This window comes from Gopherus flavomarginatus, chromosome 1 (assembly GCF_025201925.1).
Source record: "Gopherus flavomarginatus isolate rGopFla2 chromosome 1, rGopFla2.mat.asm, whole genome shotgun sequence".
Taxonomy (NCBI): domain Eukaryota; kingdom Metazoa; phylum Chordata; order Testudines; family Testudinidae; genus Gopherus; species Gopherus flavomarginatus.
This window is the reverse complement of record NC_066617.1, coordinates 41,260,159-41,280,534: the sequence shown is the minus strand read 5'-3', so window position 1 is coordinate 41,280,534 and position 20,376 is coordinate 41,260,159. Positions and strand designations below refer to the sequence as shown.

General features: G+C 44.8%; 1 protein-coding gene across 1 annotated transcript in view; it reads right to left on the bottom strand.

Moving 5' to 3' along the window:
- Nucleotides 1-20,376, bottom strand: part of MOV10L1 (Mov10 like RISC complex RNA helicase 1) — an 88,315-nt gene that overhangs the window by 5,473 nt on the left and 62,466 nt on the right. The window contains exons 22-25 of the mRNA XM_050936110.1: nt 6,572-6,745; nt 6,112-6,261; nt 5,305-5,412; nt 3,268-3,405 (exon numbers count right to left, since the gene is read on the bottom strand). Of these exons, the coding sequence (XP_050792067.1) occupies nt 3,268-3,405; nt 5,305-5,412; nt 6,112-6,261; nt 6,572-6,745 (570 nt within the window). The remainder of the gene's footprint in view (nt 1-3,267; nt 3,406-5,304; nt 5,413-6,111; nt 6,262-6,571; nt 6,746-20,376) is intronic.

Sequence of the window (20,376 nt, the reverse complement as noted above, 5' to 3'; positions counted from 1 at the left end):
GATGATGGAGGCCAGAGAAACCATGCGGAACTTGAGTTTCACCATGTACTAGTTCAGGCCTTGCAGGTCCATGATGGCCTTCAGCCCCCTTTGGCCTTTGAGATAAGGCAATAGTGGGAGTAATATCCCTTGCCCAGGAACTTCTTGGGCACTGCTTCTATCACTCCTAGTTCCAGGAGCCGCCCAACCACCTGCTTGAGCAGAGCCTCGTGCGATGGGTCCCCCAAGAGGGATGGATTGGGTGGGAAGGAGGTCAACTGAAGGGTGCAACCCCAGGAGATGGTGTTGAGGACCCAATGGTCTGAGGTGAGCCGCGACCATTCCAGGAGGAAAGCACACAACTGATTGGAAAAAGGGAGCTTTACTGGGGGTGGATCCCTGCTGACAACTGGCGGGGTACCCCCAAGTGTCCCATCAAAACCACCTCTTACCTGCCTGCTTGCCCTCAGAGGACCCAGGCTGGGGGATAGGCTGAGACTGCCTTTGCGGGCGTTTTCTATAGTCCCACTGCTTCTTATGGGCAGCGTTGTACTTCAGGAGGGTGGCCTGGGTGGGAGTCTGCTGTGGCTTCAACTTGAGTTTTGCCGGAGCAGGGATGTAGAGACCCAAGGTCTGGAGGGTCATGTGGAAGTCTTTTATGCCATGCAGCCTTGTGTCTGTTTCTTCAGCAAACAGAGCCTTCCCATTGAAAGGGAGATCCTGCATTGACAATAGCGCTTTGCTGGATAGCCCAGAGAGCAGGAGCCAGGATGCCCGTCTCTTGGACACCGCCGAGGCCATGGACCATGTGGCCGTGTCCGCTGCATCCGAAGTGACCTGCAGGGATGCTCTCGCGGCTGCTGCCTCTTCCTCCACAAGCGCCTTGAACTTCTTTCTATCGTGCTCTTGGGGAGGGATCCCCAGAGATTAAACTTGTAGCAACCCAGCAGAGCCTGATGGTTTGCCACTCTAAGCTGGAAGCTTGACAACAAAAACTTTTCTCCCAAAAGTATCCAGCCTCAGAGTCTTTGTTTTTAGGGGTTGGGGCTGGTTGCATGTTGTTCCCTGCAGTTGACCGACTCGACCACCAAGGAGTTGGGCGCCAAGTGGGTATACAAATACTCGTGCCCCTTAGTGGGTACAAAGTACTTGCATTCTGCTTCTTAGAGATGAGAGCAAACAAGGCTGGTGTTTGCCACAGGGCATTTGAAATTCTTGCCACCCCTTCATGGAGCAGCAAGGCCACCCTGCCCAGTGCCGAAGGGGACAGCACATTGAACAGGGAGTCCGAGGGCTCCTTCATCTCCTCCGCCTGGAGGTGGAGGTTCGCTGTCACCTTTTTTAAGAGGTCTTGCTGGGCCTGGTCATCGTCCTGTGGGATGGAAGGGGGCAGGGCCGCAATCAGCTCCTCCGGACAGGCCAAGGAGGCCAGTGTGGTGCTTTGGGTGTTGGCTGGCACTGGAGGATCCATCACCTGGTCAGACTCTTGGCATGGTGCCAAGGACATGGGTCTCACCAACTCCTTTCTTGGCAGTCTAGGGATGGAAGCCGACAGTGCTTCTGACGCTCCGGCCACCAAGCGTGTCCCCACTGGAGGCTGTGCCGGTGGCCATGGTGCTCATTGGTACCACTGGGACGGCCACAACACTCAGTGCTACTGCACTTGCTGAGGCACCAGCAGGGCCAGCTGTTCAGGCTGGCTAGCCTAGCCTGTAGATGGGCGACTGTGAGCAGAGGCCGGGCTGACGAGTGACTCGCTGCTGCCTCTGGACTGGGAGTAGCGGCGGTGCTGGGGTCTACATTGGTCACGGGACTGCGATCTCGAGGTGGAGCAACAGCACTGACAGTAGTAGCTGCTCCGTGAACGGCCTCGACAGGGCAGACCTGCAACAGCGAGACACTGGCGATTGATGTCCAGGGCTACGGTGCCTTGTCGGAGACTCGGAGCGGGAGTTTGAGTGGGAACGGCATTGACGAATACCAACGGGACCGTGGCAGACGCTCTGCGAAGATGAGCGGTGCAGGGAGTCCGGTTGGATGGTACTCATCCAGACAGTCTGGCCGGCATCAAGGGCGAGCCACATGGACTGAGCCCTGAATGGCTGCTGGGCGGTGAGTGGTGTTGGGAATGTTCCCTCGATGGAGACCAGTACTGGGCCAGCGGCGACTGCAGTGATCCCAGTGGCAGCTTGCCCCTGGAGTACAGGGTTGACATCGGCAGAGCTCCAGGCATCAGCATGGACATGACGTCCCTGGCCACCTAGAGGGCTTCGGGCATAGATGGCATCCAGACATCCGGAGAGGCCTGTTCCGAAGGGGCCGGGCTACTCCACTCAACTTGTGTCGGAGACCTAGGGCCTGGTGGGCATCAAAGACTACCTGACATGGGCCTAGCTTCTGTCCCAAACTTCCCTCGGTGCCATTGTGAAGAGCGAGTCTTTCCAGTCCTCTTGGCGTGCCCTGTGGAAGGGGAGTGGTGCCACCTGGTGGATGGTACCAGAGGGTCTCCGCGTACCGACGCCACGGTGCCAGATACCCGTTCGGAGCAGTGTGCCGGGGTTGGGGCCAGCGCCGAATCCATCAGGATGACCTGGAGCCTAATGCCCCTTTCTTTTTTGGTCCGGGGCTTAAACGACTTGCAGATCTTGCACCTTTCGCTGACATGGGTTTCTCCCAAGCAGTGCAGACAGTCCGTGTGCGGATCACTCTTTGGGATAGAATGCCTATAAGAGCCACACGACTTAAATCCTGGGGCGCAGGGCATGCCCCGGCCCAGGCTCACTAACTAACTACATTAACTGAAAAAAGCCAACTGACTACAGGTATTAATGAACGAACGAACGGTTCTGTGGACAAGCTGCAGCAAAGCTGGAGCTGAGCAGTTCCAACGCACCTTCACTGTCGGCAAGAAGGAACTAAGGGTGGGGGGGGGGGGGAGCGCACACCTCCCCTTATACCGCACCAGGCAGGTGCCACTCCAGGGGTTGCGGGCGGGAGGGGCGCTCCCGCCTACAGTACTGTTTGGGGAAAAACTTCCGGCACCAGTGGACTTGGCAAGCACACACACCTATTGTGGAATACACATGAGCAATCACTCGAAGAAGAAGAAGAAAGCAGTGTTCAATGCTGTTTTGAAAAGTTTCATATAAAGGAGAATGAAGAGACATTGTTTTTCACACCAAGTAAACAAAAACTCAAAACAATTCATAGCCCCGAACTACATTACAATTACTGCACACACTTCTGGTTTTTTAAAACAGGAGAAAACCAAAAACACTACCACCTTACTTTTACAAGAACATGAGGATTTCCCACCACAATAAGCAAAGCCTTTGGTCTGGTAATTGCCACATTAAATCGTTTTGCATTAGAGAGGAATCCCAAGTAGTATCTATCATCATCAAATGAGCCCTCATTTGATCGTACCTAAAATTAATAAACAAACAAAGCAACAGTCAATAAGTGAGAAGGAAACTCACCAAAATATACTGTAGTCATAATTTGTTTTCTTCCCTACTGTAATAAGGATGGATCAGAGTAAGCATACAAGAAGTACATCACCCCATAAACTATGTTGCCACTCTAGATATCTCTACACAAGGCAAGTTCTCCAGATGAGACTGCTCAAGGAGAATGGTGTGTAAAGTGGTCCCAGTGAAGCAGCGATCAGGGGTGTCAATCCTAATTCATAATGAGAAATTAGTAGTACACATCTTAATGAAGGGCGCCATCTTAGTACATTATTTAATTTTATTGGTGAAGGTAGGTAATGCTCAGGAGAAGTTCTACTTGATCGATCCACAGACTAAGCTACAGTATTTGTACATGGAATAGCATTGCACGCTTTCTTGCGATGCCCAGACATGCCTCAAACCTAATATGGAGCAACCACCTTCTATGGCCAACTGGTACTCTGGGACCACAACTTATTACACTTCACACTGTTCCCTTTTACTCTCCCTGTATGTCATATCCAAGGGTAGCCGTGTTATTCTGGCTCTGTAAAAGCAGCAAAGAGTCCTGTGGCATCTTATAGACTAACAGACATATTGGAGCACAAAGTGGGTATTCACCCATGAAAGCTCACGCTCCATTACGTCTGTTGGTCTATAAGGTGCAACAGGACTCTTTGCTGCTTATTTAGATTAGGAACTCTCTGGGGCAGAGACCGTCTTCACTTGTGTGTATGCGTGCACATGCACCCAAGCTCAATGGGACCTCATGGTTAGGGTGCTAGCATGGAACTCAAGAGCTAAGTTCAAATACCTGCTTTACCAGACTTTCTGTGTAACTCAGGGCAAGTTACTTATCTCTGTATCTCAGTATCCTCACAAGTATGTTGTGTGGATAAATATGTTAAAGACTGTGAGGCACTTATACTATGGTGATGGAGCTAAGATCGAGATAAGTACTATCACAATACAAGTAATGTAATATGGGTTGGAAGCATTAGATTTTTATCTGCAAATGTTGATAAATGTCAATTTCACCATACAGAAACCAGTGAAAAAGTATTTCCATCAATAATCGAAATTCACAGATCGGTAAAGAAAGAAAAATGCTGCTTGAGAAATCAGACTTTGCTTTAAGGCTATCTAGTTTGTATATTTTGACATACGATACTGAAATTTGTGTTTTAATGGTTACGAGGCTTTAACTTTCTGAATCTCAAAACAGACGGTCATTAAATACTTATTGTCTGATCCCCTCAATTTTCTGCAACTCAAATTTAAAGTTGATAAAAATTAAAAAAAATGCTTAAAAATAAACAGATTATTCATCAAAACTATATAAAAAAAAATCAAATTCTGCCAAACCTACAAATCTATGAGGTGATAAGATAGTTCAGTCTCCATGCATGTTTGGTGTTGGTGCATTTGGAGAGACTACCAGAAAAGGTATCAAATGAGGCAGTGACTCTCATTAAGAAGTGAACTGAATGTTAACTTTCATATAAATCAAATAGCTGTAGACAGGTACATTATCATAGTGATAAAAAGTTTTCTCCTGTATAGTTACTAGCTTAAATCTACACAATATTCAATCCCTCGATTTAGGTTTAAATGTACTCTAAATTTCAAGTAAAAGTCATACCCTTATATAAAATAAACCTGCTGACTAAAATGGAAGAGATAATTGTTACAATATAAATGTAAATATTTACCAACTACTACAAAATGATATCTGACATATTACAGTATTTGTCTGTACTTAGAAAATGAAGTAGTATCTTAGGTGCTGTGATACATAAGTGGTAGATGAAAATACATTGCCTTTTAAAATGGTGATTACTGTTGTATAAAAAAAAATTGCATTTTTACATACTGTCGATAGGATGATCACCAAGTACTCTTGCCCTTGAAACTCCTCTACAGAACCAACTTTAATATCCATCAAATCAACATTTCGCAGAAGAAACTTAATTTTTTCTACCTATAAAAAAATATTTGAAGGAATTTGTTTTTAGATGAAATAACTATATCTTTTATACAAAGTGTAAAAAAAATAGAACCTAATGTACAAAATTTTATACCTCTCAGAGTGTTTGCATCAGCGTTGAGAGCAAATGTTCTAACTGGGAATGATTAACAAGAGCTTTTAAATAAAGTACAAAGTTAACATGGGAAAGTGTCATACCTGTTGCCAACCTAATAGGTAAAGTACCCAATAACACAGTTTAGGTATGATTAGTTGTCTATGGACAAAGTGAATCTCAACATTTTAAACTTGTGAACTGATTTGAAACTGAAAAAATATCAGTTGCACTTCTTGGCCTTTTCATCAGTTAATATAGCTCAAGAATTTCAACATTACAAAATTTCTTGGTGTGAATTTAGTTACTATACAGTCTCGCCACAATTTTCTCAACTGCTTCTGTAAGTAGGCAGAAGACCAACTGTGATGGATCTGGGGACTTTAGTGAGAAGGAGAGGAGCAGAATGTGTCCTTCATTACTGCTAGCTTTTTATCTGATAGTTTAATAGAAATATTAAATATGATTGATAGTACAATACATGTGGCTAGAAAAGTAGTCTGAAGTTAGCAATATTTTCTTGCAATAAACAGCACTAGCAGTGAATCAAAAATATGAGATTAAATACAGAAACTTATTTATAAGCATCTGAATCAGACCTGTTTACGATATGGTGTAATCACCCCAATATCAGTCACTGACACTGCATTGTTAATGTGTTTCGCAAGAAGGCAACAATAACGCATTACTTGAACTGCTTCTGTAGGATTAAACCAAGAGGGGTTGTGTCCTTCACGTGTTTCAGTGCCCTGCATTAGGAGAGAAGAAATTAAAGATCAGATATTGAGAGTTGCTGCAAATTTAGTGATGAATACCTGCTGATTATCTTCTTAATACTTAGGAGTTGGTTTGGAAAGGAGTCAAATTATACAGTAATGTTGGCTAATTTGATTAAATGTATCTACATGGTCTAGAATTAGACTGAGGAAAAACAAACAAGTCCTTCTCCAATTACTGCACTTCCAAGCATATGACATTTATGTTACTAGAGAAGAGTCTCCCACCCATCAAATCTCTCTTAATACCCCAACCTCATTTTAGTAAGAATATTTTACATACCCTCATGCCATGAAAAATTAGTGGAAACCCCTTCCTTGGTAATTTTTCCCAACCCAACAAAGAAGTTACTACTGAAGTGTCTGCACAAACTTCCAGCTCTTTATGATAAAATAGTTTAGATGGCAACGCAAGCAATGTAGAATGTGATCTGTAATTCTTCAAAAGCTTTGTAACCTGCAAGGAAGAAAACTCAAAATTTATGAAATGAAACTGCACACATACCATTACATCCTGCAATTCTTGGCTCTTTCTCCCAGCAGAGTTTGTCTGCACTTTTCCTCTAACTCTTCACTTGCCCCAGTGACCCCATCCCGTCATCTGATGTCCACACCTACTCTCATCCCCACTCTTTTCCTTAATCCCTCTCCCCCACATTTAACTCTTTTTCCTGACAATACAGGCATACTTAAGTCTTTCCCATCTTTAAAAAAACCTCTTAACCCCATTTGCCTCTCCAACTACCCATCTCCCTTTTGCCTCTAAATTCGTTGAATGTGCTATCTACAGTCACTGTCTGGAGTTCCTCTACTTCAGCTGCATCCTAGACCCTGTTCCAATCCAGCTTATGCCTCTTTCACACCACTGAAACCATTCCTGCTAAAATCTCTAATGACCTCTTCCTAGCTAAAGCTCAGAACCAATACTACATCTTCATGCCCTTTGGTCCATCAGTCCCATTTGACATTATCTACCACACTTCTTTCTCAAATATTGTCTTCTCTTGTCTTCCATGACTGTCTTCTCTTGGTCCTCCTCCTACCTCTAATTGTTTTCAGTGTGTTCTTCAGGAATCCTCTCATCCTCCCTCCAACTTTCTGTGTAGGTTCCACAAGGCTCTGTCCTTGGTCCCCTTTTCTTTTACAATCTATCTCTGAGGCCTGGTCTACACTACAATTTTAGGTCAAATTTAGCAGCATCACCTCAATTTAAGCCTGGACCCGTCCACATGATAAAGCCCTTTTTTTCGACTTTAAATCAATTTATTTAGTCCACCTCCGACGAGGGGATTAGTGCTGAAATCGGCCTTGCTGAGTTGAATTTGGGGTAGTGTGGATGCAATTCGATGATATTGGCCTCCAGAAGCTATCCTAGAGTGCTCCATTGTGACCACTCTGGACAGCACTCTCAACTCAGATGCACTGGCCAGGTAGACAGGAAAAGGTCTGCAAACTTTTGAATCTTATTTCCTGTTTTGCCAGCGTGGTAAGTTGCAGGTGAGTGCAGATCTCATCAGCAGAGGTGACCATGATGGAGTCCCAGGATCACAAAAGAGCTCCAGCATGGACCGAACGGGAGGTACAGGATATGCTCACTGTATGGGGAGACGGATCTGTGCTAGCTGAACTCCGTTCCAGAAACAAAATGCCAAGACGTTACAAAAAGTCTCAAAGGGCATGAAAGACAGAGGCCATAACAGGGACGCAAAGCAGTGCTGTGTGAAAATTAAGGAGCTAAAGCAAGCCTACCAAAAAAACAGAGGCAAACGGCCGCTTTGGATCAGAGCCCTGAACATGCTGCTTCTATGATGAGCTGCGTGCCATGCTAGGGGGTGCAGCCACCACTACCCCAACTCGGTTCTTTGACTCCATCAATGGAGAATCACGCAACATGGAAGCAGGTTTTGGGGACAAGGAAGATAATAATGAAGAGATTGAAGATAGCTCACAGCAAGGAAGCGGAGAAACCAGTTTCCCCAACAGCCAAGATATGTTTCTCACCCTGGACCTGGAGCCAGTAACCCCCAAACTCACCCAAGGCGTTTTCCCGGACCCTGGAGGCAGAGAAGGGACCTCTGGTGAGTGTAACTTTGTAAATATTACACATGGTTTAAAAGCAAGTATGTTAAATGATTAATTTGCCCTGGAAAAGTCTGTTAACGTGTATGGGGATGGAGCAGAAATCCTCCAGGGACATTTCCATAAAGCTCTCCTGGATGTACTCCCAAAGCCTTTGCAAAAGGTTTCTGTTGAGGGTGGCCTTAATCTGTCTGCCAAGATATGACACTTTACCATGCCAGGCCAGTAGCACGTAGTCAGGAATCACTGCATAACAAAGCATGGCAGTGTATGGTCCCGGTGTTTGCTGGCATTCAAACAACATCAGTTCTTTATCTCGCTGTGTTATCCTCAGGAGAGTTTTATCATTCATTGTCACCTGGTTGAAATAGGGTGCTTTTATTAAGGGGACATTTAGAGGTGCCCGTTCCTGCTTAACTGTGCTTGAACAGAAATGTTCCCCACTGTTAGCCACGTGGTGGGGGCAGGGGTGAAGTGAGTGATCTCTCACACCAAACTGCCAGGCCCTCAACATAAGAGAGACAAAATGCAACATTGTAACAAAAGTATATGTGCTGTGTAATGTGAACAGCAAGGTTTAACATGAAAGAGTGTACCCACTGTTCTCTGAAATGTGTCTTTTAAACTGTCACTCTCCCTTTTCCGCCACCAGCTGCAAATGTTTCTCCTTCACAGAGGCTAGCAAAGATTAGAAGGCAAAAAAATGCACTCGGGTTGAAATGTTTTGAGCTCCTGCTGTCCTTCCATACTGACAGAGCACAGCAGAATGCGTGGAGGCAGACAATGTCAGAGTTCAGGAAAGCACAATATGAATGTGAGGAGAGGTGGCAGGCTGAAGATGATAGGTGGTGTCAGCTTGCTGACAGAAGGCAAGAGTCGATGCTCAGGCTGCTGGAAGATCAAACTCATGCTCCAGCATATGGTTGAGCTGCAGGAAAGGCAGCAGGAGCACAGACCGCCGCTACAACCCCTGTGCAACCAACAGCCCTCCTCCCCAAGTTCCATAGCCTCCTCACCCAGACGCCCAAGAATGCGGTGCGGGGGCCTCCAGCCACCCCACCCCAGAGGATTGCCCAAGCAACAGAAGGCTGGCCTGCAATAAGTTTTAAAGATTTTAAGTTTTAAAGTGTAGTGTGGCCTTGTCCTTCCCTCCTCCCCAACCCCACCCAGTGCCTCCCTCCTCCCATACCCCTCCCAACCTATCTTGGCTGTTATCTCCCTATTTGTGTGATGAATTAATGAAGAATGCATGAATGTGAAGCAACAATGACTTTATTGCCTCTGCAAGAGGTGATTGAAGGGGGGAGGGGAGGGCGGCTAACTGACAGGGAAGTAAAGTGAACCAATGTGGGGGAGGGTTCATCAAGGAGAAACAAACAGAACTTTCACACCATAGCCTGGCCAGTCATGAAACTGGTTTTCAAAGCTTCTTTGATGCACTGTGCCCTCCTGTACTTTTCTAACCGCCCTGGCATCTGGCTGCGTGCAATCAGCGGCCAGGTGATTTGCCTCAACCTCCCACCCCGCCATAAACATCTCCCCCTTACTCTCTCATATATGTGGAGTGCACAGCAAGCAGTAATAACAATGGGAATATTGGTTTCGCTGAGGTTTATTCGAGTCAGTAAACTGTGTCAGCGTGCTTTTAAACGTCCAAATGTACATTCTACCACCATTCTGCACTTGCTCAGCCTATAGCTGAACAGCTCCTGACTACTGTCCAGGCTTCCTGTGTATGGCTTCATGAGCCATGGCATTAAGGGGTAGGCTGGGTCCCCAAGGATAACTATAGGCATTTCAGCATCGCCAATGGTTATTTTCTCATCTCAGAAGAAAGTCCCTTCCTGCAGCTTTTGAAACACACCAGAGTTCCTGAAGACGTGAGTGTCATGTACTTTTCTCAGCCATCCCACGTTGATGTTGGTGAAATGTCCCTTGTGATCCACCAGCGCTTGCAGCAGCATTGAAAAGTACCCCTTTCGGTTTATGTACTCACTGGCTTGGAGCTCCGGTGCCAAGATAGAGATATGGGTTCCGTCTATCGCCCCACCACAGTTAGGGAATCCCATTTCAGCAAAGCCATCCACTATGGCCTGCACATTTCCCAGAGTCACTGCCCTTGATATCAGCAGCTCTTTGAATGCATTGGCTACTTGGATCACAGCAGCCCCCACAGTAGTTTTGTCCACTCCAAATTGATGCCTGACTGACCGGTAGCTGTCTGGCATTGCAAGCTTCCACAGGGCTATCACCACTTGCTTCTCAACTGTGAGGGCTGCTCTCATCTTGGTATTCTGGTGCTTCAGGGCAGGGGAAAGCAAGTCACAAAGTTCCATGAAAGTGCCCTTATGCATGCGAAGGTTTTGCAGCCACTGGGAATCATCCCACACCTGAAACACTATGCAGTCCCACCAGTCTGTGCTTGTTTCCCGGTCCCAGAATCGGCATTCCACAGCATGAACCTGTTCCATTAACACCATGATGTACACATTGCTGAGGCCCGTACTTTGTGGGAAGTCTGTGTCCATGTCTATGTCCTCATCACTCTCCTCACTATGCTGCCGTCACCTCCTTGACTGGTTTTGCTTTGGCAGGTTCTGGTTCTGCATATACTCCAGGATAACATGCATGGTGTTTACAGTGCTCATAATTGCAGCAGTGATCTGAGCAGGCTCCATGATCCCAGTGCTATGGCATCTGGGATGAAAAAAAGTGTGAAATGATTGTCTGCTCTGATGGAGGGAGGGGTGACTGATGACATGGCTTACAGGGAATTAAAATCCACAAAGGCGGTGGCTTTGCATCAGGGATAAAAACAACTGTCACACAGAATGGCTCCCTCAAGTATTGAGCTCAAAACCCTGGGTTTAGCAGGCCATTGATTTCATGGAGGGAGGGAGGGGGCAAATGAATACAAAACAAATCGGGTCTATTTCTTGTTTTGATCCACTCCACCTATCTTTTACATCTTTAGGCTAGCAGCAGACGGTGCAGTTCGACTGCTAGTCATCATCATCTCCTGGCTGCTCGCCATCGTCATCTCCTGGGTGCTTGGCAGAAGATGGGAATGACCTGGCTGAATCACTCTCATGTCTGCCCAGGTGCTCCTGACTGACCTCACCAAGGTCGATAAAAAGAGCAATCAGGAGTACGATGACGACGGTACCAGTCGTAACGCACCATCTATTGCCAAAAGACAATGAGCTGCTGCTGTGTAGCAATGCATTCCCATGTCTGCCAGCACCCAGGGGACTTACGGTGATGGTCAGCTGTGCGGGCTCCATGCTTGCCGTGGTATGGCGTCTGCACAGGTAACCCAGGAAAAAAGGCACAAAACGATTGCCTGCCATTGCTTTCATGGGGGCGGCTGACTACATGTACCCAGAATCACCCGCAACACTGTTTTTGCCCCATCAGGCATTGGGATCTGAACCCAGAATTCCAATGGAAACTGCAAGAACTGTGGGATAGCTACCCACAGCACAACACTCTGGAAGTCAATGCTAGCCTCGGTACTGTGGATGCAGTCTGCTGACTTAATGCACTTAGAGCCCTTTTTGTGGGGACACATACAATTGACTGTATAAGAACCATTTCTGAAAAACCAACTTCGATACATTCGACATTTCATAGTGTAGACATACCCCGACTAATCTCATCCACAGACACAAATTCAGCTACCATCTCTAAGAAGACAACTCACCAATTTATGTGTCTACTCCAGACCTGTCGTCTTCTGCCCATATTAAAACATCAACTCTCTCTGTGACATCTCCTTGTGGATGTGTAGCTGCCAGCTGAAGTTGAATATGGATAAAACCAGCTTCTAATAATCCATCCTAAACCCTCACCACTGCCTCCTCTCTCAATCATTGTAGACAACTCTACCATCCTCTCACACCAATAACCTGTGTATCATTTTTTACTCTGCCCTTTCTCTAGGTCCTTACAGATTGTGTCTCTATCTTATCTAAGATAAGGACTTGCCTATCCATCTACACAGCCAGAACTCTTATCCAAACTCTCCTCATCTTAAATCTTGATTACTGCATTAAGAGTCTTATCCATTAAGAATGCTGCTGCTAAGATCATTTTCCTAGACCATCGCTTTCTTTTGCACCCCCCCACTGGTTTCCCCTTCTCTACCGTATCAAAAATAAAAGTTTCTTGTCTTCATTTTCAAGGACCTTCACAGTCAAACCCCATCCTACCTATCATCTCTCATTCCCAATCAAGCAGATGCTCATTCTCAATTGGCCCATGATGCCAGCCTCCACCACTCACTTGTTAAATTTTCAAACAACCATCTTCATGCTTTCTCACGTGTTATCCCTCAGGCTTGGAAGGCTCCTCCCCTGTAAATATCTGCAAAAACTACCTCATCATCAACCCTTTAAAACCCTCCTCAAAATGCTCCTTTGCTGCGATGCCTATAGAAAACTTGACATTGGTTAGGCTGCTCATGTGTAGAGATCACTGCCTATCACACTAATTCCTTGTATTCCCCCATCTATCTACATCTATCTGTTGTCTCATCTTATTCTTAGATTATAAGCTTATGAGGGCAGGGATCTGTTTGTTTTGTTTGCACTGCACCTTGATAAATGGGGTCTATGACTAAGGCTCCTAGGCACTACAATAACAAATAACACTAATTCATCTCCATAGCACAGCAACAATTCTTGGTTGTTCTAGTGCAGGCTATACAAACTCATGGATCTCTTGTGTTTAAAGAAGAATATAGCTGATTTTTTTGTAGTAAAGTTCATGACAAGATCTACTGTAGCTTTTTAAAACCAAAAATAAAAACTGATTTTATTAAATACTGCCTTCTTCCCAAATGCTATAATATAATTCCCAGTAGACTCCATAATATTTAGACTCAGCACTCAGCTAAAATATATCTTAATGAAAAGGAACCAGTTATGGGATTTTTAACCTTAAGGAAGTGAGAAAAGGGGACAAGCTCATTTTATATGCATACAATTATACAGCCAAAAGCCTAAAAAAGAATGGTAAATGCGTTTTCCTGCCCTTCCCTCTCATCTCTGTGGCCATTATTATCCACTGTGACCCTGTGTGATCTCAGGATAAGTACGGCTGGGCTAGTTCAGCCTCTTGGATGGGATAACTGCTGCAGGAAGCGGTACTGGTGATTTATTAAATATTTTTCTTTCAGATGAATCAGTACAACCAATGCTTCAGAATGACATTAGTGGACACCGTCCTACTTTGGGCAAAATGTACCACAAGCTCAGATCACTCATGTTACTTAAATATTCTTTGCCCTTTTTGGAAAAAGAAAGATGTTCAAGCTAGCACCTGAGCAATTCCAATTCCAGTAATCACAGTCAGTTTAAGTTCTCCTGCTGTTTCCATTGTACACGCTATTAGAGTTTTTGTTTCAGCTCTGCGGTGAATGAAGTAGTTTTACAGCTTTGTTATATAGTAGACAATATTTACATTCACTTCTTTTCAGCAATTCTATAGACGCTCATTTTCTGCTGCTGCAATATTATCTTTCCATCTTTTATAAGGCAAGATTCACAGATTTACACTTTCTATGTTAAATGGTGGCTTAAAATTGGGAAGTAGGGCAATTGTGCCTGTGGGGCATCTTTATGGATAGATGAATGTCTGAACATTTTTCTTACATTTGTTTTTATTAATATTAAATACTGGAGGAGGGTTTTGAGTTGCTTTTTCAGTAGAAAATGCAAGTCCTGTTTACCTTTGAAGTTTTATGGAGGACTGAGGAACTACTGGAGTTATGAAAGCACAGAAAACTGAAGGCTTGTCTACATGAACATTACGTTTGCAGCAAGATAGGATGTAGATCTACCCTGCACTAGCCTAATGCGCATTAAGTGTCCATGTGGACGCTGCTGCCATGCATTAACAGTTCACCAGTGCAGGGGTTCTCAACCCTTTTTCTTTCTGAGCCCCTGCAACATGCTATAAAAACTCCAGGGCCTGGGGAGGCTCAGGGCTTCAGCTGCAGGGTGGTAGTGGTGGTGTAGTGCATGCGTATGTGTGTTTCTGGGATTCTGGCCTGTGGAGCACAGGGCTCCAGCTGCTGGATGGTGCACTTGGGCATAGGTATAGTTTGACTTTATTTTAGGGATCAGGCCAGGCGAGGCTCGGGCCAGCTCCACACAGCAGGGCCCTGGAAGGGAGCACCACCCTCCACCCCGACTCACCTCAGCAGGCCACTCAGCCGGTCTGTGTTGAGGGGTGGGGGCGCAACCAAAAATCATAACTCAAAGAGCATGCTCAGCTCAAAAAGTATGAAAAATGCTCACAATGCAGAGAGAGAGGTAGCTAGGGGCTATGCGAGGGCAAGGGATAGCTTAGGGTGCAGGGAGAAAGGTAGCTAGGAGCTGTGTGCTGGGAGGGCCCCCCCAGACCTAACCGTGGTCTCTGCTCCCCAAGGGCTCTGAAGCCAGGATCCCATATCCAGGCTGCTCTTACTGGCTGTGTGGGCAGTAAAAGGGGGCTGGGAGTTGAGGAGCAGCTGTAGACCTGGGCACCAGGAGAAGGAGACAGGGGAGCACCATACCTACCCACTTCATGACACCAGTCAGTAGCGGCCATCCTGTACTGCCCAGCTCTGGCTTCCCATTTTTGACCTGGGCAGGACCTCGGGGTAGGGGAGAGAGCAGGTGGAGGGAGTGTTTGGAGCTTCCCCTGAGACTCTCCCGCTCTGGTTAAGGCACTGCAATTTGGTGGGGGGGGTTGGGGACACTCCTCCATGCCTCCCTCCAACTCCTCCCATCGGCTCAGGCTTGTGACCCACAGGATGCTGGGGCTCAGGGCTAGCAGATCCTTTGAAACCAGCTTGTGGCCTCCCAGGAGGCCATGGACCCCTGGTTGAGAACCACCTCCCTAGTGCACTTTAATCTATTCCCCGGAGTAGATCGAAGCACACTAGGGAAAAATTGGTTACTTACCCATTCTGTAACTGTTCTTTGAAATGTGGTTGTACATATGTATTCCACTCAATTGTGTGCGCAAGCAGGATGCTGGAGCCAGAGTGTTTTCTGCAGCAGAACCCACTGAGACAGTGCACATACCCTGCACATCCTCACAACCTCTCCCCCCAGACTATCTAAGAATGGTACCACTCCGACCACCTTCAGATCCTTCGCATCTGAACCTGGAGAAATAGGATTGATGCAGAGTGGACAGAGGCTGGATCATGGAAGACACATGCAACCACAATCTTGAAAACAGTTATAATAAAGGTAAGGAACAGTTTTGTCTTCGAGTGGTTGCACATGTGTACTCTACTCAGGTGAGTGACAAGCAGTATCATTAGAAGGCAGGGATCAGAGTCTATTTAAATAGTTGACTGCAACACAGCTTTTCCAAAGTTTGTATCAGATTCTGCAAGTGTAGTGATGTTGTAATGATGAGTGAAGGTATGCACAGAGGACCAAGTAGCTGCCCTACAAACATCCAGTATGGGTACGCCCTTTAGAAAAGCTAGAGATAGCTTGAGATCTCATTAATGGGCGGACAGTCTCTGTGAAGGAGGGGTATTCACTATCTCAATAAGCTGTTATGATACAGGAAGTAATCTGTCAGGAAAATGTTTCTGCTGAAACTGCTTGCCATCTTTCTCTGTCAGCACACAAAACAGTCCTCTCCAGGAAGACGGCTAATACTTACGTATAAAGTATGCAGATGATCTTCATCCCTATTTGAGTGTGGCTTCAAGAAAAAACATAGGTAAATATATTAAAATTTGTGGATGTGCTCTCAAAGGTACCTGGATCTTTGATAAACAGCATATATAGGAGGTCCTGCTATGAGACCCTGATGCTCTCCCAGTCTTCTCACTGACATAATAGGAAAGAGGCAGGATGTCTTCTGATATAGGTGAGACAAAGAACAGGTGGCCATAGGCTCAAATTAAGGCCCACTAAAAGAAGCTATAGTCTGGGGGCCCAAATGGAAAATCCTGACTTAAAATGAAATTTGTAGCATCCATCTGCAGAAATGGTTAACACATTTTTATGAAGGGATTAATCCCCAAGAGTAATTTGCTGGTGTGTGTGTTCTATTATGCAGCGGTAATTGAGAATTATGGGTGCTTTTGTAAAACATGTCAAATTGCCTTCATGGTTTTCTTGAAAAAGTCCACGTAATGACTCTTCTTTAATACGGGTATAATTATACATAGATTTCATCCCACAGTGATTTCATTATGGTAAATTTACTTTAAATATGTTCTCTGGTTGTTGTTTTGTCTATATGTGTAATTTATGATTCTCTTACATAATCACATACATTATTTTACCTGCTATTCCAACAGTAACATCTATTGGGTACTGTCCAGTACTGCCAGCATCAGCTACTGAAAAGAATACAGTTTTCACTGTAATGAAGAACGTCAACAAGATGTCTAGGACACTTAGCCAAGATTACGGTGTTTTGACATTTGATGAGGCTATGTAGTGTAAGGTTAAAGATTTTCAGGGGAGGTGCCCAGAGGAATTTCAGAAAAGTGGTTTCTACATAGCACAGACAGTTCTGGCTATAACTGGAAAGAAGTATGAAGAGTGATCTGGAAGACATCCTCATAGAATTTCAGTTGTATGGTAGCAACACAGCAAGCAGTCTACTTAAAGGCAAGTCATACAACTGTGGAATGTGGGCCCACAAGCTTACAGTGGAGGCTCTGTCCAGACTGCAGTGGCAGGCATTTTGTAAATGGATACAAGGCAATGAGATGGGCTGTGATGTAGACCTTACCAACAGCAAGCTCCAGGAATGTCAAAATGCAGTATTGAATATGGTGCGACAAGTCTCACAGCAGACACTTGCCCAGCTCAGTGATGCCCTCAAGAATCCAGTACAGGACGTATTGCACAGATTCTGGAATTTTGGAACAGCAACTTCCCAAACTTTTCCATTCTGAAATAATCATATCATATAATGGTTAACATCTCAATGTGTTTCATTAGAGCAGAAAGTGACAACAACTGGCACATACATCTTGCAGTGCTTTTAGAGATACTACTACTTTTCGCTTTTGACTGTACCAGCTACACCCGGTGGGTATCTGTGTACATCAGTGATATGAAGTTTGTCAGATTATGCCGCCTAAAGTTCATGATCAGTCTGTGCAAGGAACTCATGTAGTGGCTCAGTCTAGAAATAAATTCAGCGAAGTCTGGATAGACACGGCACTTGAACAAACAGTAAACTGTGATAATAAAGAAAAAGGGGATATAGTGGGTTTAACTTTGAAACCACGAGCCTAGATGGTTTATCACTGCTCAGGAGTGTTCAGCTATCACAACTTCCATTAAGATAACATGTGATATGGTAGACTCAGATGTTTCACAAGGAAAACACAAGGAGGCTGCACCGTGTTGCAGACAATGGAAAGATATGTAAATGAGGGAGTCCCCACCACCACTGAATCCATGACAAACCCATCTGATCTGAATGTGAACTGATAACATTCACCAACATTGCAAATTGCATTGTTTGCACCTGCAGAGGTTACCACCAAGCTTGTTCCTGTGAATGATATAGGAATCAAAGCAATAAAACAGTCTATGGAAGAGATTAAATTCAAATACCACTAGTTTCTTTGAACCATCACCTCAACATCAAGACATTTGCATCTCTAAGCAAGAAGTTCAACCTGAAAGTTAGTAGTGATAAGCAAGTGACTATCAATGCAGAGAGAGTTGTTTAGCTGTGTCTTGTAGTAGCTGCACAAACAAGAGATGCATGAGCATTCCACTGTTCAATATGTTCTAGCACACTTGGATGGTACCCTGAACAAAACTGCAAAGAGTAAGCTGTTGCCTGAATTAGAAAAAAGAGTTGAGTCAGTATCAACTGCCAGCATTCAACATGCCCACAACTTGAATAGCAGACGGCAAGGCTGTTATTCAAATGGTTGGGCCAGGAGGTACAACTAGCTTTGCAGAACTTGCTGATTTGGGTTTCAGAATAGCACATCACCCTCTAAAGAGTTATCAGAACTGTAAAAGAATAGATATTGTCTTTGATCATATCATGTCAAAGATTCAATTTAAAGCGTCTGGGCATGCAAGAGGCAATCGTCACAAAGCAATTAAGTCAAAATCCATGGTTCCAATGGAGTAAATTCATTGGAAATCCCAAGAATAATTTTTACATCTGGTAAAAATTTTCTCAGAATCAAAATTTTCTCAGTACACAAACTGTACTTAGCTTAGATTAGAAAATTAGTATTGCTAGTATATTAAAGGATGGCCTCATTGCTCGCACGGTCACTTCAGATAGAGTTGTGGACTATGACAATCTATTCTCATTGGATGAATAAGTAGATATTTGGCTTCTATTTCATGTTGCACATGATTCACAAGAATACCCTTGTGTAGTGGTGTGGTCTTCAGAGACACTGACATTGCAGTTCTCTGTGTACATTTATTCATAAGTTGGAAACAATTCCAGAGCTTTGGTTTCCTACTAGTGTGAAAACAAACAAACAGATTTACATCAACCCACGCCACAGCAGCTGAACTTGGTCAGCAATACAGAATGTTGCCAGCAGTACACATGCTGACTCAATGTGATTCAACCATCTGCTTGGCAAGGGTTGGCAAACTAAAGCCATGGAAGTTTGTCAGGAAGAATCCACAGAAATGTAAAAGCCTTCCCACTTCTGGCATTATGATGGCTATAGCTCCTGCACAGTTGAAATCAGCAGAGCTTCTAATAACTCTTCTCTATGACCCAACAGCTAACTCTGTGGATGCAAACAGTATTGAGATATAAGCTTTTCTGTCACAAACAGGCCCAGAACGTGGCCTTCCCCCCCAACTTAAATAATCTTCTGAAACATACCAAGCACACAAATTATCCTTACTGGGAACCATACCACAGAGGCTCAGCCTGACATCCCTTCCCCAATTGGAAATGGCTGGCATCACATCATTGATGAACACATTTCTCCAACAGTTGACTAATGACAGACATCTGTCCCTCAAAAGCACTCCAGGAGCTCATTACATCGGCACGGGGGGGAGTGGGGGGAGCCAAGTGTGAGCACAACTACAGGTGTTCAAGACACAGTATGGCAAGCATACAGGCATGCTAGAATACTGATGGTGAGGTTACTGCCTTGGATTTGAGGTGTGTGTGTACCTCAGAATGTGATCAAACTCATTGCAACCATATTATGTGCATTTACCCACCATGAATTAATAAAATAGACCACCACATAGTAAAGGGTTAATTTGAAAATAGGCTTTTAGAGGCAAGGTCAAAAAACTAGCTGGCAGTTTCTGCTAATCAGAATGGAAGGAGGGGAAAGAAGAGTCAGCAAGTGAGAATGAAAGAAATTAAGTGGATCGAAAACCTTGAATTTGGGTGCCTTTGATCTATAAGTATTATTATGATTAAGACTGTTAGGAATGTGTGTTGATAAGTAGTCTATTGAAAATTAGGAAAAGTGATGCTTTTAGTAGGGGTCACTATGATCTATAAGTTAGTTATAAAAGACTCGATAACAGTGTATTTTGGAGCAGTCTTCTGAAGCCACCTTGAGAGAGATTTTTCCTGATGCCTTTTCTCCTTGGTAAGTGAGCAACTGGCCACTGCAAACCTGCTGTTAATTACTCAATACTGTTTCAGATTTTAGGTAAATATTTGGGATGGTCTAAACCTATTGCTTATGTCTGTGTGTGCAGTAATTTTATTAAATCTAATAAACTGCAGTTTTAGACAGAGCACGCTTACTTGCATTAATCTTTCATCTTATGGAATTGCTATGTTCCCATTGATTTATTCCCAACACTGCCTGGAGTGAAACAGTGAAGTTACCCCTGCTGTTGGAGGTGGACTGGACTCTGCGCGCTAGGTGGAGTTGCCAGAGCCAACAGTGGCTCTAGGGAGGATGAGTGGCCCAGCACAGGTCTCACTGCATTAGTCACTCCCCACTTGTCCCTCTTTGGCACTGGAGAGAGCCTTCTCTCGGTGTGCTGTTTCTAATGCTTGTTCCTT